Raw genomic sequence first — 17,496 nt, 5'->3', positions numbered from 1 at the left:
GCACCAGTTGGGAAGTTATTGAGGTATTCAAAGTAGAAATATTCTACTAGAAGAGATTAATACAATGCGGGAGGGGACACAACTCGGACTCCTTTGGACGAGTTCAGGAGGCTAACCTTAAGGGTAGCCTGCTCAGTGGACTCCAAGTGAGAGTAGGGTTTCTAATGTGAAATCAAGACACTTACTTTAGACAGGGCATAAAACCGTTTGCTTCACCAGTTATCAGCTATCCGACATTCCCTATCCCATGTAGGAGACGACAGAAATACAATGTTTTTCAGCTCTTCTCTTCTAAACCACTAAAGTGAAGCAAAACTGAGTATCTCATAACTCAGCTCAGAGCCTGGCCATTTATGCCAGTGGTCATCAACTGGCACCACCTTCTAGGGAGCAAGAATGCAGTATGGAGGGGGTTTTCCTTATCATAATGCCTTGAGTGACCAGCCATGGCCCCATGTCCAGTACAGTCATCCCTAAGAAGTCCCCAAAGCCATGTTAGGGAATGCTAGTGACCCAGTTCTGAACAGTCAGAGCGGCCTGCTTTGAAGCCTCTGGGACCCTTTCTTCTACTGTCATTATTTTAACTGTGCAGACCCTTGACATGGCTACCACCTTTCTTTCCCAAAACCAGTTTCTTCCCAATAGTTCTCCCAGCACTGACATCTCCATTTTCTGTTAGCAAGTCCCACAGGAACTGATTTCTAACACTTCCAGTGCCGACTGAGGTTGGCCTGTGCCAATCTGATTTTATTCCTGTTCTTGCAGTGTAGAGATTATAAGGTCACTTACTAATTTCCAATTAAAGACAACAGCTCTGACTCAAAAATATATTCTCTGACTGGGGTTGGCGAGCTATAGCTTACATGCTGGTTTTGTATCTACCTAGGGACTGAACTGACTTTAATGTGAAGTGATTTAAAAATAGGAGTGATGAGCAAGGGGATGAAGCTCAGCTGGTTATGAGTCCCTTGCTGGCATGCAAGACTGGAGTTTGTGGTCATGCTCATCTACTTATCAAGTTCAAAGCCAGTCTGAACACATGAAACAGTCTCAAAAACAAAAGGACGACATTTAATAACAACAAATTCAATTTCAGTGTCTCTCAGTACATTCTTAATCGGAACACTACTGTGTCCATTGTCTTAAGTATTAACTATGAATTAAGAGAGCGGCCTTATGGCCCACAGCAACTAAATATATAATCCATTACAGAAAAAATGTCAAGCCCCGCGCTAAAGCCACGATTAGTCTTATGTACAAAGTCTGGTTTCCCATTCCACTCCTTTCTTCAAGCGCTAAAAGCTCTCTAGGGAAGTTATGATCACCAGTATCGTTAGTGCTCTCCTATCAACTGACACCAAAGGCAGTTACCTAAAAGCTAATGGCAGCCAGAAAAACCCATTCCTACTTTTCGAGACTACTGCTCATGCCAAAGCCGGAGTCAGGTCCTTTGTGCTGGGTAGCTCACCCCTAAGTTTCCAGTTTGTCCCCAACCCTCGGTTGTTCAAAGTTACAAGGAACTAGCCATTCCCTGATGCTCCTTCCTTCCTCACAGGCAGAGCGGCAGAAACCTGTCAAACTAGTTGAGGGAGCGAGATGGGTGGAATTCACACTGGAAAGCCTGGACTCCCGCAGGCCCCAGAGCAGGGCTATGGAGCAAGAGCCACAGGCTGCATGATCCATCCGTGCACGCCCACCGCCGGGGTGCAAGACGCAGGAGAGCATGCGTCCGACGTCCGCCGCAGCTAGGACGAGTACCCGCATCCCGGCTTCACACGCGGCCCCGCAGCTCTAGCCCCATTGCGGCCTCTGCCATGCCTCGTCACAGTCGCTATCCTGCCTTCTTCAAGAGAAGCAGCGGCTGGGCGCACGCGCGCGAGCAGCAGGGAGGGGTTGAGAAGAGGGCCCAGCGCGTGGCGTCCCAGGACCGGCGCACGCGCCCTGACGGCGTTCCGCCCATACGCGTGAGTACGCAGGCGCGCAGCCGGCTCTGTCTCTCACACACACACACCCCCACCCCCCCTCCTTTATTTTTCTTCGGCCCCGCCCCTCCCTTACACTCCCTAAGCCGAAGCGTTGGGGCTGTGAGAGCAGGGAAGTGTGGGGCGAGGTGGGCGGGGCGTCGCCCGCGCGCGCTGCCAGCCAGAGCCGGAGCTGCGAGAGCGAAGCCAGACAACGTTACCCAGCCAACAACCAATAAGCAGCCGGCGCTGCCACGCCCCAGCCCTCACGTGATTGGCTGAGCGCCGCCTGGTGGGCAGGGCCGCAGGCTTGGGGAGGGCAGGGGGCGGGAGGAGGAAGGCGCTGGCGGGCAGTGATGGCGGCGGGTGATGGGGACGTAAAGCTAAGCACCCTGGGGAGCGGCGGGGAGCGTGGCGGCGACGGGAGCCCGGGTGGCGCGGAAGCGACGGCGGCGAGGAGCAGCTGGGTAGCAGCGCTGCTGGCGACGGGCGGAGAGATGCTGCTGAACGTGGCGCTGGTGGCGCTGGTGCTGCTGGGGGCCTACCGGCTGTGGGTGCGCTGGGGGCGGCGTGGTCTGTGCTCTGGACCAGGGGCGGGCGAGGAGAGCCCGGCCGCCACGCTGCCGCGCATGAAGAAGCGGGACTTCAGCCTGGAGCAGCTACGCCAGTACGACGGGGCGCGCACGCCGCGCATCCTGCTCGCGGTCAATGGGAAAGTCTTCGACGTGACCAAAGGCAGCAAGTTCTACGGCCCCGGTGAGGAGTGAGGGGTGTCGGGGGAGGGGGGGCTCGGGACACCCTATCCCCGCCGCCACCCCGCACCTGGACGGCAGCCCCGCGCACGACCCCAGCTGCGGGTGTCGTGGGGGGCTCGGTGGCTCCCCACAAACCTGCGCTCGGCGTTCCTGCCCTTCCCAACCCGTCTCTCCTCGCAGCTTTTCCTCGGGCTGAAATTCTCAAAATTGTTAAAGAGTTTTCTCTAGTCACGCTGGCTTTCAACCTTTCTTCGGATCTTTTTTTTATTTCGGGGCTATGTTGGGGCAAAAGGGCTAAAGTGACGACCCAAAGTTTTCGGCCCTGTGTAAGACAACTTTTTATTCTGGGTTGTGTGTTTGACACTCGCCTACTCTTCTCTGGATTTGTCTGCCTAGAGTCAGGGTTAGGGACACGTAGTTTCAAGACTCAGCCCTGGAGCTCGGTTTCAGAACCACCCCGGACTCGTTTTCATTCTTTTTCTAAAAAGTCAGTTTTGGCTCTAAGATGCTTTCCAAGATTAACAACTGTATGTAAGATGAGGACGAACCAGAGTGTAAACCTTAATAAGTAAGACTGGCAAAGATATTGGCCCTGACTGTAGGGGGTGGAGCTCATCTACCCAGGAGGCAGGCGTGTCTCTGTCTCTCAGTCTCTCCCTCCTTCCCTCCTCTCCTTCTTTCTCTGCTAATAGTAAGATAAGTATTCAAATACCGTTGAAAATGAATTATTGCATTTTCCCTTAGCAGAATGGGGCACCCCGGGGTGGGTGAGGTGGGGCACAAACCTAGAGTCAAACTTCTCACCCCCTGCTATTCACTGGTTTTTCAGGTTGAAGGTTTTACAACTTTTCTTTATGTGGAAGGTAGTTGCTGTAGAGGCTCTTTTGCCGTATAGTGGTAATCTATATTTCAGATTATGCAAATAAACTTCAGACCCGGGGAATCTATTGGTAGCCCATAAAATTGAACAACTGTGCATTCTGGTTCTGCAGTGCTTAATATTAAACTTTAAAGACGGAGGGGGGGGGGGGGTGAGCCTGTAGTGATAAGACTAAAACTAGAGACCAAAGTGACCCGTTACTGGAAGGGATTCATCCAACATTTAAGAAAGGTTTCCTTTGAATTTTGTTAGTGCACGTGATTTATTGACACTGACTACGCTTCTGGTTCCTATGCTTATTTGGATGCTGTTTTAGGAGGGTTTTGGTTTGTTGATTGGATTAGAGGTAAGAAACATAAATAAGCATTTGATGTGGAATCTGTTGTGTGTGTGTGTGTGTGTGTGTGTTTCCTTCTAAATATATAAACACAAACATGCCTCCTTACATCAGCTCCAATGGTTAATACTTTTTTAAAGAGTGTGTGGGACAAAAGAATAGGACCAAATTACATTGTTTATACAGACCAAGTCAAATCAACCTTTTTAAGTGAAGAATATACAGATTTTGTACCTAGTTACACACTTACCCCCCCCCCCATTGGCATTAAAGTGTGTTCAGTGGTTAAAGATTGTCTAGAGACTTTGTAAAAAGGCCCATTACCAGTCCTTATACATCAGGAAAGAGTCTGTTTGGCAGCCTCCAGTGACAACCAAGAGGTATGATGTAGAGTGGGTTCTGAAGTGTGAGCACTTAAGGCATTCCTCAGATAATAATGAAGAACCACCCTGGGCGTGGCAGCCTGGGATCGAGGCTGTGAGTTCTAGGCTCTTTGGGGCTGCAAAGTGAGACCCTGTGTCTGAAGACAAAAAGAATAAAGAACCACCCCCTGCCTGGTTCTTTTATTGACTGTTGTCAGCAAACAATCTAATAAGACTATCTGGAAGATTTTATTATTGAGAAGAACTTAAATGGAATCAGAACATCTAGCACTCTTTTTGGGGGGGGCATGGATAGTAAGTGTTGTATTTTTCAGGAGTCTTGATGTCATATTTTTGGCTAGGATACAAATGTAAAATTAAATTTTGCCTTTAATTTTTATTTTATTCTCAAATAAATGAAATAATTTTGTTGTGTTATAATTCAACCCGTAGTTCTCCTTGCCTGAGAGTCTTATTAATCTGGAAAACTCAGCCTAGAACTAGCAAACTTACTGTCACATCCAGCCGCTGTGTGTTCCCATTTTGCAATGATATGTTTTAGGATTAAGGATTGTAATGTGAGGGGTTTTTTTCTCCATAAAATTGGACACATTCTCTTATAGTTGTGTATCTTTAAAGTTAAGCTTCTTAAAAATAAAATGGCAATATTTCAAATGTAGTTCATTGCCCGCTGTTTGCCAGAATGTGTTGACTTTGTTGTTAGTATTGTATTTCCGTATACTCATCTAGTCAGGCTAGCTTGGAGAGAAAGTATGATCATGTAGGAACTGCAGTTCATAAGCATCTAATGATCCCATGAATGCATTGGATCATGCATTTGTCATTTCTGCAGTTCTCTGGTGAGGTTGCAAAGTGTTTGCCTTACAGACGAGTCTGAGGTTTGAGTAAGCTGGCTTGGGTCACATAAATAAATCTGGGAAATCCAGATATGTTTGACCACAAAGTGTACTTTGTGGTAGACAGCTTCTGGGCTGAACTTACAGAGAATCCCGTTACTGGGTTTTTTCTTTATACCCTTTTCTGGTTCTTTCCCATATAGAGTTTGAACTTAAAACAAGCTTTCCTTTTCATGGCTTTTATGTTGTTCTAGCTGCCCAGTATGCCTGAGCCACAAATGGCTAACTAAAATCAGATGCTCAGCCACATGGCTGCCACACTAAACCTTGGTCTTCATAGCATGCTGTACTGTAGCTTCTCTGGGAGTTCTGGAGTTCAGTGGACATCTCCTGAGCATGATGTATTTATTTTTAAAATGACTCTACAGGATATTTGTATTCTCATTTTACATTTGTAAAAACTGAAACTTGGAGATTTTTGTCCCAGTAGCCAAGTAGCCACACTAAAAATCAAACTAAGTCTCATTGTCACATTACCCATCAAGTTCATGTTTACATTTAGAACAGGTTTTGAATGTTTTAGTGGTATAATCTTAAATCGTTTTTAAGTAGATCATTTTAAGCAGTAGAACTTTATTAATCTTATTCTTTGGAGTAGCAAAAAAAAGCATATACTTGGTCTGTTTGATATTTTTTCCCTTATTCCTCCTGTTCGTCAATGTACGCCAAAGCCAACTTACCTCTTAAAATTTCACTGAAAAGAAAAAAGTCACAAAAGTAGCCCCTTTGGGCTACCTAATGGGAGGTTGAGGAAAGGAGCCCATGAACCTAAATCCTTCCTCCTGTTTAATCTTGTTTTTAATATGTTAATTTTTCTTTAACATTTTAATTTACAAAACTGCAGTTTAAGCAAGAGTTGCATCATAAAGGCCAATCCAGCTGCCATTACAATTTCTTGCTTTGAAGCCAACTAGGTTTGTCATTGGGCTCCTTACCACATGCATCTTGTTAGCTACCAGTAGATAAATGGACCAGCTTTCCGAATGAACTAATCATGGGAGCTCTCACCTGTTATGCCAACACTCTTGAGGCAGAGGCAGGAGGATGGCCTTTAGTTAGAATAACCTAGCTTCATAGTTGAACTCCAGGAGAAGCCATGCTGTCATTCCTCTCAGGTTTGCCTGACAGAAAGTTGTGTATTGTGCTGATCATTTCCATAGCACCTACTTGGTTGCCTTCTGAATCCAGCATCATTTGTATTGTTTTTAATGTTTTAGGGAACTGTATTGTGTTAAATACTAAAGCATTACAATAACAGAAGGTGCTGATTGACATTAGAAGTAAGGAACAGACTTAGTCGCATGTACTGAACTTTTTCGATGGTTTCTGAGGTCCTTTGGACAGTCTGGCATAGACATTTCTCCCCATGTGCCCATGGCAGACATAACTGTAACTCTTGCTGCCATTCTCACCTTTCTCAGGAGCTTTCATACGAGGCTTCATCTCCATCTTTAAATATTAAGGAGCATCTTAGATTTTACTACAGTTAGTCTTTGGTACAGGCCGTATCCACAGACTTGACATCACTTGAGGAAGACAGACAGTATAAACACACTGCAGTATGGAGTTAAGCTCTGTAGTGAAAATATGTGCTGTGAATGAATTTAGTGTTATGATCAAGAGTTATTTGGGTATTTATTTCTGTTAGTCACAAAGTAGGGTGTGATGCTTTAAATTTGAAGGGGCCAGCTTGGATGTGAGAGTGTTCTGAAGCGGGTTGTTATTCACCTTAGTATACAGCTGGAGTGTATAGGTGGGAAGCCACCTAGCACTGTGTCTAGACCTGTCATATCTGTCATGATATCTGTCCTGTCAGACCCATTCCTGTCATCTCCATTGATATTTAAGGTTTGGTTTTTTTGATTACTTGTCTTTAGTTCAAGACTTGTTTGTTATTCCAGCCCTTGAAACCAACTTGTATTGTTTTGTTTTTTTCTTATAAAAACCACATAAGTGGATTTTAAACTCCTCAGCATTTGATGTTCTCACAGCTTCAGTCTGGTTGTGTCTAGTTCTCACCATCTTAACACAGCCTCTGGTCGTGCCTCTCTGATTAGCAGTGCCCTGAGCACCATTCACTTCAGAAAAAAATTTCACATGGGTCCTCACTTCACTCCCTAGTTCTTAGAGTCTCTCCCTTCCTCTTTCTCCTCTGCTGATTTGGATAAATCTGTTTCTGTTTTTCCGGTGATTTTAAGATATGGTTTAGATATTGATCTGTCCTTTGAAACAGTGGAAGAATTTTAGCCAAACATTATCCCATGCAAATTAGGAAGACCTACCTCTTGACAGCTTACTGCCACTTGCCTGGCTTTTCTTCTTCCTGGTACTATGAGGGTGAACTTGGGTCTCAGACACTGTGGGTAGGGACTTTTCCCATCTACGTCCCTAGCCCTGGAAATGTTTTCTTTTTGTGATGTGTGTGTGTGGTGTATGTACCCTACACACAACACACATATATGCCTTCAGAGTCCAGCAAAAGGAGTCAGATCTCCCAGTACTGACCAGTGGGGGTACTGGGAACAGAACTCAAGTCTTTATTATAGTAACTTTTTGAAAAGTTACTATTTCTTGTGCTTCAATCTTTCTTAGTGTTTCATCTTCATTTTGATTAAAAAAAAAAAAAAAAAAAAAAAAAAAACAGACCTGTAGTTCTTTTCATAAAGAGCACCTGTCCTTTATCTGTCCTGTTCAGGAGGAATGACTTGAGGTCAGGAAATGAAATTGTACGTTCTTGTTACGCCTTCATTTGAGTGGTATGTGTCACTGCCCTCCACTTGTTAACAAGAAGTTTGCTTTTACTAACCTGTTTTTCTGAGTTGTGTTCTGGTTGGGGTGTTTTTCTCTATCGTATGGCCCTGCTCTGTTGTGTGTATGTGTGTACACTGCATGTAGAGGCAGAGGTGGACATCACTGTCTTTAGCCCCTCTCCATCTTATTTCTCAAGGCAGGGTCTTACTGAACTTAGAGTTCACCAGTTTGGCTAGGTTGCCACCAAGCTCCAGGGATCTGTTTGTATCCATGCTTCCATGACAGGCTGGAGTTAGAGGCACACACCTGGCTTTCTGTAGAGTGCTGAAAATCCAAAATAGGTCTGCTTGTGCAACAAGCACGTCACTGCTGAGCTTCTCCCCCTAGGTTTGATTTTTTTTTTTTTTAACATGCTAGATTCTACTAAAAGTCTGTGAATACATGTCATTTCGTTCATGCTGGAACCTTGAAACATGACTTTAGATTATTGCTTCCACTATTCTCTCCTTTCTCTCCCATCTTCCCCCCGGAAGGCAAGTAGATGTATTAATCTCCCATCTGTTCTTCAGGCCTATCTTTTTTATGGCCCGTGTCTTAGATCTTGATAACCTTAGGCAGCTTGAGTCTGTCTTTGCTCCTCTTGCTTTATCCTTGGGGCACACTGTTGACCTGGTAGTGCTTCCTTGCTATAGCTGTCATCTTTGTTGCACCTGCTTCCTACCAGTCACTGTACTCTGTCTTTCTTGTCCATTTTCTGGAGTGTTCCATGTACTGTTAATTATGGATGTGCTACTGTAGAGTGCTTTATAGTAGAACCCAAAGTAATGCCTGTGTTTAAGGTTTTTAGATCATTTAAAAATGACAATACATGCCCAAGACTGAAAAGTAAAGGATTTCCAGTGAAAAGTAAGGCTCCTCCCAAGACCTCCTCATGCCGCTCTGCAGTGGAAAGTCTTACTGCTGCAGAGCTGTGCTGTGCAGGTCAAACCGTCTGGACAAGAGTCGTCTTTCCCCACACTTAATCACAGTGCACTATACATTCCATGAATGGTAGTTCACAATCTTCAGAGCCTTTCCTATCTTTCATATTATGTGGAAGCTGTTTGTGATGAGCGTGTGAGTTTTCCTCCATCGTTGCTAAACGATGCTGTGAGAAACAGCTTATACCAATTTTCCATATGTAGATAAAGTCCTAGAAACAAAATTACTAAGGCTGGTTGTGTGGCTAGCCATGCCAGTGTGGGGACTTGATTTGGAGGTGCCCTCCAGAGAGTTTTGACTGTGTGTTCTTTATAAAGATGCCTGTTTCTCATCCTTGCCAAAAATGTGATGCTTTAAACTACTCAGTTTTTGTGGATCTGAAGTTAAAACAGTATCTCAGTTGCTATATAATAATTTTTATTTCTCCTATTCTCGGTGAGGTTTTATCAGACAGGACCTATCGCTAGCCTAGAACTCTCGACTATCCAGCCCAATATAGGTGAGACTGGTTGGCTAGTGGAGGCCAGTGGATGCCAGTGGATTGGCCTGTCTCCACCTCCCTGCATGTTGGGAATGCAAACATGCCACAGCACCCACCTTTATAATTTCCAGTGTCCATCCTAGGGATTGGATTTAGGTCTCTTTATTTTTTTTAAATATACATTTATTTAGACTGTGTGTGTAAGTGTGCGCAGAAGCAGGCACACATGGTGCATATGTAGATATCAGAGAACTTGTTGGAGTCATTTCTTCCATGTAGTGCCCAGTTAGCTAATTCAAGCCATGAGGCTTAGCAACAAGTGACTACCTGCTAAGCCATTTTGCCAGCCCAGGTCTTTGTGCTTGAGCTGCAAGCGTTTTAAAAATTGAACTATCTTCTTATTCCAAAATTGGACATTTTTTTAAGGAAAATCTGAGTCACTTTGTCTCCTTTCTACATACATTTGTTCATTTATTCTTTGCCACATCACAGTTGTGATGCTCATCATTCCAAATACTTGTCTGTGCCTTTTCACTTACACATGGCTGGAATTTGTGTATGAGTGTTTGGCTGCTCCAAGTGCCTTGTGGAGAGGACAGAAGAGGGCATCAGATCTCCTAGAACTAGAGTTACAGACTGTTGTGAGCCACCATGTGGATGCTGAATTAAACTCAGGCCCTGTAGGTGAGTAGCCAGTGTTCTTACCTGCTGAGCCATCTCCCCTGCCCTCACTGTTATTTAATATTTTATTATGTGCGCTCATGAGTGCTGACACTCAGCATATGTATGGAGGTTTCTAGGTCAATTTCAGGAATCCATTCTCCTGTCATGGGATCTGGGTATCAGAATTCAGGTTGTCAGTATGTTTGGCAAGCACTCTCACCTGCTGAGCCCCTCACCAGCCCTCCACAGCATTTCTGTCTTTGCTTTTGTGTGTATGGTACTCGGCATTGGCCTCTCTCTCTCTCATGCTAGGCAAGCACTCCACTGCTTAGTTGCATCATCTAGTCCTGTGTAGTGTTTGAGTATTCAGACTTATATGTCTGAGTTATGTCTCATACTTACTCCTTTCCCTTTCCTTTGTCTTCATTCTGCTTTGGGTCTACTTTGGTGTGCATGTGCTTTAATCTATAGTCACCATGTGAGACATGCGTGGGCTCTGTGTCTTTTCTTGATGGCTTTCCAGTTCGTCCTTTTCCTGCAGATGATGCACTTTTCTGTATGCTTAAGCCTGTGGTTGAACATTCAGAAACAAGATGGGATTTTCACTCATCTAGTAAAGCATCTAATTTGGTCTCAACATTAGTGGATAAGATCATTTCTCCGTGATGTGTTTGAAGCTTCTATGAATCACGTGGTGAGTGGTCCCTCAAGCATATGAGTGTCTTGTCTTGACAGAAACTTTCTTCAGTTGTACTGTGCTGGCTCTATTAAAACCTGTAAGCTGTCTCCCTATGTGCACAGGAGCTTCAGAGAAACATGGAAATCACTAACTCTCATGGAATATTTCTCTCTTAGCATCCTACAGTCAAACAGATCATGTTATAGATTTTACTTACCACATTTTCTGTTTATTGTTTTATCATTGTCTCATAATAAGCATATATATGTATCTTCATTATATGCATATGGTAGTTTGTTGCTAATTCAAAAATATGTCTCACCATTCTGCATGGTGTATCAAAAGTAAGCAGTTGTAGGAATTAGTAACGAATGAATTGATTGACTTTTGTCTCTTTTTTCTTGTTTTGTTTGTCTCACTAGACAAACCTCAGACTCAGAGCCCTCCCATCCTCACCTCCACAATGCTGAGATTATAAATTTGCCTACCACACCCAGCTGAGTTTATTATAAGATTCTGAACATCTCAATTGCAGCCAGATACAAGTAGGGGCAGACTGGTTTCTGTGAGTTTGAGGCCACCCGAGGCTATATAATGAGACCTTGTCTGGAAGAAGAGAGAATAGAGTCAAAATGTGTCTAATTCACTTACCCAGTGGAGCATTAGAGCTTGCACATGTTCACAACACCCACATTAGCCTAGTTGAACACACCTTACATTTTACACTGTAGTGTAATTTATGAATTCCTCATCTCCCGGCTGCCTGGGAGCTGCACTGAGTAACCTACCTGATACTAGTCCAGGTAGCAATCAAAATTCTAAGTGTGTTCACCATCGTAAAGTCAACAGCTGTTAGGTCAGCCGATTATTTGGTTGAGGATCATCATAATGATGTCTACATGAGTCTTGAAGCTCAGAAAACAGCATTGCTGTTTCAGGAAATCATACCAGAGGTTTAACACTAGATCAGATGTGCTTATCATGGGTAGCCATTCTTTTTGTTGTTTTTGTTTTATGAACAGTCACACAGCAAAATGCTATTGGTGACGATATCGTTTGTTATGGAGAGCATCTGAAAGGGAAAGGATTGCTCCTTGTGTTGTGAATAGAAGAAGACAACTCTTTGCCAGACCTCTAAGCCTCCCTTTGTCAGAGAAACTGCCCAATTCCTGTGGTACTTAGTCTACTTAGGTTCCTCAGTGGCCTTACATCATGGCAAGGAACATGTCAGCAAAGACTCCTTGGTAGATGGCTTCCTCAGAAGTCTGTGGAAGGGGACACTTTAAAGTAGTTTATGGAGTGGAGGAATATATTACTCAGGCTTTTAACCAGTTGACGGAAACTTTAGCAACAAAAGATTAACTAATTCACTCAAAGTTGACCCTTAGAGAGCTGGCAGAGAAATGTATGTGACAGCCCACTGGTGTTAACATACTCAGAGCCTGCTGGTTTGCTTTATGGTGCTGAGGGTTGTGCCTGGGCCTGCAGTGGCCTGTGTGCTCTCACATAGTGTCAGGGCTCACACTCTGACACACCTACAGAGTAATTTCTGGAACATAGGTACAAGTTTGCAGATCAGATACATGGGAGGTCCAGGCAAGAGAACTGCAACTTCAAGGCCTGTTATGACTACATAGTTGAAGGCCAACCTGGGCATCCTGGTGACAGTGTCTGAAAATAGTAAAGACTGAGAAGAGCCTTGGTGGCTAGGGTGGCACCACCCCTGCTGTGCCCCTGTGGGGCCCCTGCATCTTGGGACAAGGGTTTAGAGTGGGGAGAGAAGTGGAGATACTATCTTGGTCCTGTTGGGAACGTTAGTTAGGTGGTCATTGAATGCTGTACTTTGATTATTTAGTTAATAACTAAAGAAGCTGAAAGCACCACACACCTGTCACCTTCATGGCCAAACCTAAAAACACTACTTAAACACGTGGGAAAGCTGTCTTAGCTCTATGGACTAGACCTTTCCAAGAATGAACTTTCTACCCTAGCCATGTTTACACGAAGTACGGTCAGGAGTCCAGGTTACTACTGCTCATGGTGGTAAGATGTTCTATGTAGGTGAGACTTGATCTCTTGTCTCGGAAGGTGTGGGTACTTTCCAACACTTAACTTGGAGTTTCCTAACTGCTTTCAAATGAGAGCAGGTGCAGTCATCTTTTACTTAGTAATCAAGGCATTTTTACTTTTGTTTTCATTAAATTAGCCAATACTTCATTCTAGTAGTCCCTTTATTAAATTAATAGTTTTCATGGGCCTGGGAGATGGTATAGGGGATAATGTGCTTACCTGATGTGAGTTTGGATCTGAAATCCAAAGCAGGATGCAGTTTGTTCAGGGACATATCTTTTACACACAAACATATAACACACAAAAATAAGTATCATTCTTAACAGTCAGGCCAGTAACTGGCTGCTCATGAGAGTGGAGCCTCTAACCAGTTCAAAAACTGTTTCATCAGAATGACTTTTCTCTGTAGAGAAGCTTGTAAACTTGAAATTGTCATTGTAGAATTATGTGTCTTGGGAATCTTTGAAGGAAACATTTTAAGCAAAGAGGTATTTGTGGGCCTTCAAACGTAAACAGTTAAATCTTATCGATGTCTGTTGAAGGTACAAGTATTTGCTGGATGTGCATGAAGGGCTGAGTTCAGAACTCCAGCATCTACATTAAAAGCAAGGTCCGTTGTGCATGCCTGTAAGCTCATGCTGCGGAGGTGGAGAGGTGGGGTTCCTGGAATTGTCTGACCCAACCAGTTGAGCCAAATCAGTGAACTAATTAGATAAGCTGTCTTATGAACCAAGGCAGAGAGGTTGAGCTCGATACTGGTGCTGACATACGCGGGAACACATGAGAGTTGTTAACGTTGTTTTTTATCTTAAGAATTTCATACAGGAACAGAATACCTGTGATCAAATCCAGCCCATTGCCTCCCCTCCAGTTTCTTCTGTATCCTTACCACAGCTTTTTGGTTCTGATTTAATGTGCTATTTAATACCCTCTGTGTCCACGTGGTGCTGTTAGTATGTGCATGGGTGTAGGGCCACCTACTGGGCATGAGTGGGTAACCTCTCATGGGCTGTATTCCACGGATCCTCCTGCCCTGGCATACACGCTTCAGGGTCTCTGAAGTAAATTTATTCTCAGTAAAAAGCTTTACTTTGGTAAAAGGGAAATTTCTAACAAATCTCTGGTTATCTCATCCAGAATCTCCATTTTTTTAAATTAAGGTTGTGTACCAAAAGCAAGTCATGGAGAGAACCTGATGTTCAGACACATTCTCAAGCGGTGTTAGGCTCTAAGTTGTCTTTTTCTCTTTCAGCGGGCCCATATGGCATCTTTGCTGGCAGGGACGCCTCCAGGGGACTGGCGACATTCTGCCTGGATAAGGATGCACTTAGAGATGAGTATGATGACCTCTCAGATTTGAACGCAGTGCAAATGGAGAGTGTTCGAGAATGGGAGATGCAGTTTAAAGGTATTTTCATCTGGGGTTAAAGGACACACTCTGTTTTCATTTCCATCACTATTAGGATCACTAAATATTCATATGTAATTGTTACATGTGGCAGTTGGGCTGAAAGTCTATATTAGAATATGTACTTAGCACCAGGTACGACAGCAAGTACATGCCTGTGGACCCAGCGGTCTCAGGTTGTGATGCTTTCAATAGTCTTTTAAGACTTGTTCATGGTTTGGTTTGGTTTTGCTAAATACAGGTTTGTGTTTAAAACAAGCTGAAGGGCTAAGCTGTAGCACAGTAGTGGATTGTGCATGATCTCCTTGTGCCCTGGGTTTCAACCATGAACTACTGGTGAATTAGTGGAATGTGTCCCCTCAGCATCAGTCCTTACCTACTGAGGGATACTGCCTGAGCCATCCATCTCCTGCTGGGTCTGTGAGCATCTCTGGGCTTCCTGGCACTTGCAGGAGATGGATGGCTCCCGTGTACAGAGCCCGCCTTAACACTTCCCACAGCTAGTCGGCTGAGTCTTGGTTTATTTCCAGATGGAAACTAGACGGGCTTCACTTGTATCCATTTTCTAAATTGAACAGCAGACACTGCAGAGTGAGCAGAGTGGCAGATCTAAGGAGAGCTCAGTCTGGGAAGGAGTGGTGGTGTGGCGGGGCCTTGCAGGTCTACAGGGCCCAGAGAAGTCCTTGTCCCCACCACTTCTCCAGGATATGTCTCACACCTGCTTACCCTGTGGTTCATCACCCCATATGCATGTGTGTACAGCCTAGGTTAACCTCAAACTCATGGCAGTCCAAGTGCTGGGACTATGTGTATGAACCACAACATCTGATTATAATACTTTTAGCTGTAATATTTTGGGTTATTAAGACTTAAAAGGATTGGACATGGAGTTCAGTGTAGGGTGCATGCATGAAGCCTTAGATTCCAACCCTACCACCAACAAACAGAGCAGCCACATTCCAGGGCTCATGATACAGTAACGCCAAACTGGACAGCTCTGAGACAGTCTATGCATGTACATTTAAAAATCCAAGTAATGCTGATGGTGTCTGATTAAGAGCCACTGACACTAAACCCTCCTTTAGAGAGCAACCCTGAGCCTTGTCAGATCCTGCTGCATGTAAGTGACACTTTGGAGGAGATCCAGCGTGTTGTCTGACATAAGAGGCACGTGCCTTCTTACAGTGGAATCATGAAACAAACTGAACCACTACTGACTTTGTTTTGGTATATCTTTCAGAAAAATATGATTATGTAGGCAGACTCCTAAAGCCAGGGGAAGAGCCATCAGAGTACACAGACGAGGAGGACACCAAGGATCACAGTAAACAGGACTGAACTTTGTGAACAACCAAAGCCAGGGGCCTTCAGAACTGCAGCTCGTACCCCCTTCAGAGAATGTCAGTCTTTGGGTGTGATGCTCCTGCTGTGAGAAACATTTCACCAGAGTGTACAGGACACTGTGCCTGACTACGAAGATCTGAATCTGAGGCATTGATTGTGCCGCCAGGTGAATTTGGTGCAGCTGTTTGTAACGTCTGGTGGGCCTCATCATCCTGAACAGGAGACAGGACCTTCTTAACAGCAAGAAAGTCACCGGGTTTTTATGCCGCCCTCTTCCCCTTCCTTTTCCCTCCTCCCTTTCTCTCTCTGTCTTCCTCTTTCCACTCCTTCCATGTCTCTTTTAAAACAAAACAAAAAGTATCAAAGACAACCAGACAGGTATTTGCTGCTCAGTGTGCAGGTCTCTGGAAGAAGCTGGGGATCCTGTCTCACAGGCTGTGTTTTATTTGTGTTAAGGGAAGAGCCCTGGGCACGGAAGAGGGGGTCGCATATTTGTTTAAGAAGTTCAGGCTATTGAAACATTCAGACGTGAATTCCCAAACTTTTCTGGGCTTTGTCAGGGAAGAGGGAAAGATGTGCTTCTAAGAAAGATTTGGAAGTTACAGGGATTTCCAGTAGATTGAAGTCAACAGTTCCCAGCTAAGATAATTTGAAACCAGTTTTATTTCTTTCCCTTCCTTCCGCTAGGTCAAATCAATATTAATTGTGCCTTATTTCACTTCCATAAACTTGAATTACTTTTTGGGAAAGCCCCTCTGAATTCAGAAGTCACTACAAGCAGCATTGAGACTGAGGCTGTTGTCGTTCTGTGTGTAGGATGGAAGAGGAGTGCTCAGTGTTAACTGCCATGTGTTAGTACACAAACATCGCTAGCATCCTGATGGCCAAATGCATCCCCTGTGCTTTCTCTTTTCCAAGAAAAATTGAAAAACCAACAACTCTTCCCCAACAGCTGCCTAATTTTAGGAGTCTGACCCTCCCATGTCACTGGTGTGGGTGAGCGGAGCCGCGGTGTGGATGTCTGTGTGAGTGAGTCTGGATGTCTGGGAGAGCACCTTGGGAGGGACTCTTCCTGCGATGCTGTAAATACGAGTACCGTTTTAATAAAGCATGTACAATAAACCAAATAAGCTCGAGTTGGACTCTAACTCCAGAGCCGGGAGCCAGTGTGTCATATACTAATAAGACAGCGTTTAATTCAGGATGAGGGGGAAATACTCTTAAAAATGAAAATCGGGCCCTGATCACCCAACTGTACATCCCCATGCTCAGTGCAACTTCCCAGGCAGGTCCACCCTGGTGGATGTTCAGGTAAGAAGGGACACTACACTGTACATACAGTGAGCTTTGCGCAGGCTTTGCTGCCAGTGTGTGTGGTAGAAGCACCAGCCTTCCAAACAGGAACTGACGTAAACGCAGTATTGTGCCCATAGCCAGTAAATCCCTTTCTTGTTGAAAAGGTTCTATTTCAAAGCCTGCTTAGGTCAAGTTTTGGCTTCACTATGATGGATTCTTGGTCAAGGACAAATTGTTCCCACAGAGAAAAGCCCCAAATGGGTGACATTAAAAGACTGTTCCTGATGGGCGCAGTGCAAGCAGAAGCCATCAGGAGGTGTGACGGTAAGCAGAAGGGATGGGGGTGGGGCTACACTCAGCATAGTGTATATTCTCCGAAAAGTGTGCTTGTCTCCAGTCCTGGCTGCCGCGCTGCTGTGGAGACTGGAGAGTGTTGGTAAATGCTTTCTTTTTTATGTAAAGTGTTTTCTAAGAGCAAATTGTTATATCCTTCTATCCTCTGATGTAGTAAATTGGTGTATCTGAATCATTGAGCCTGAAGGTTGATAATCTGCATTTGTAAGAAGCCCCAGGTATTCATGCGGTAAAAACAATGCATTTTGTTTTTTTTT

The 17,496-nt window shown here is 44.5% G+C and overlaps 1 protein-coding gene across 1 annotated transcript; it reads left to right on the top strand.

The window, feature by feature from the left end:
* The first annotated feature begins 2,285 nt into the window (after positions 1-2,285).
* Positions 2,286-17,202, top strand: PGRMC2 (progesterone receptor membrane component 2). The gene is made up of 3 exons (XM_080929253.1): positions 2,286-2,717; positions 14,090-14,245; positions 15,486-17,202. The coding sequence occupies exons 1-3, from the start codon at positions 2,318-2,320 to the stop codon at positions 15,581-15,583; spliced, it is 654 nt and encodes a 217-aa protein (XP_080785379.1). The 5' UTR covers positions 2,286-2,317; the 3' UTR covers positions 15,584-17,202.
* The last annotated feature ends 294 nt before the right edge of the window (positions 17,203-17,496 follow it).

The sequence above is a fragment of the Micromys minutus genome (assembly GCF_963924665.1).
Source record: "Micromys minutus genome assembly, chromosome: 15".
In the NCBI taxonomy this organism is placed as follows: Eukaryota; Metazoa; Chordata; class Mammalia; order Rodentia; family Muridae; genus Micromys; species Micromys minutus.
Note: the sequence above shows the minus strand (reverse complement) of the source record. Positions and strands in the feature narration are given on the sequence as shown.

Bases quoted from the DNA above. Each gene is read 5' to 3' on its own strand.
- PGRMC2 (XM_080929253.1), top strand. From the start codon at position 2,318: ATGGCGGCGGGTGATGGGGACGTAAAGCTAAGCACCCTGGGGAGCGGC. The intron at 2,718-14,089 runs GTGAGGAGTGAG...TTTCTCTTTCAG, and splicing joins CAGCAAGTTCTACGGCCCCG to CGGGCCCATATGGCATCTTT. The intron at 14,246-15,485 runs GTATTTTCATCT...TATATCTTTCAG, and splicing joins ATGGGAGATGCAGTTTAAAG to AAAAATATGATTATGTAGGC.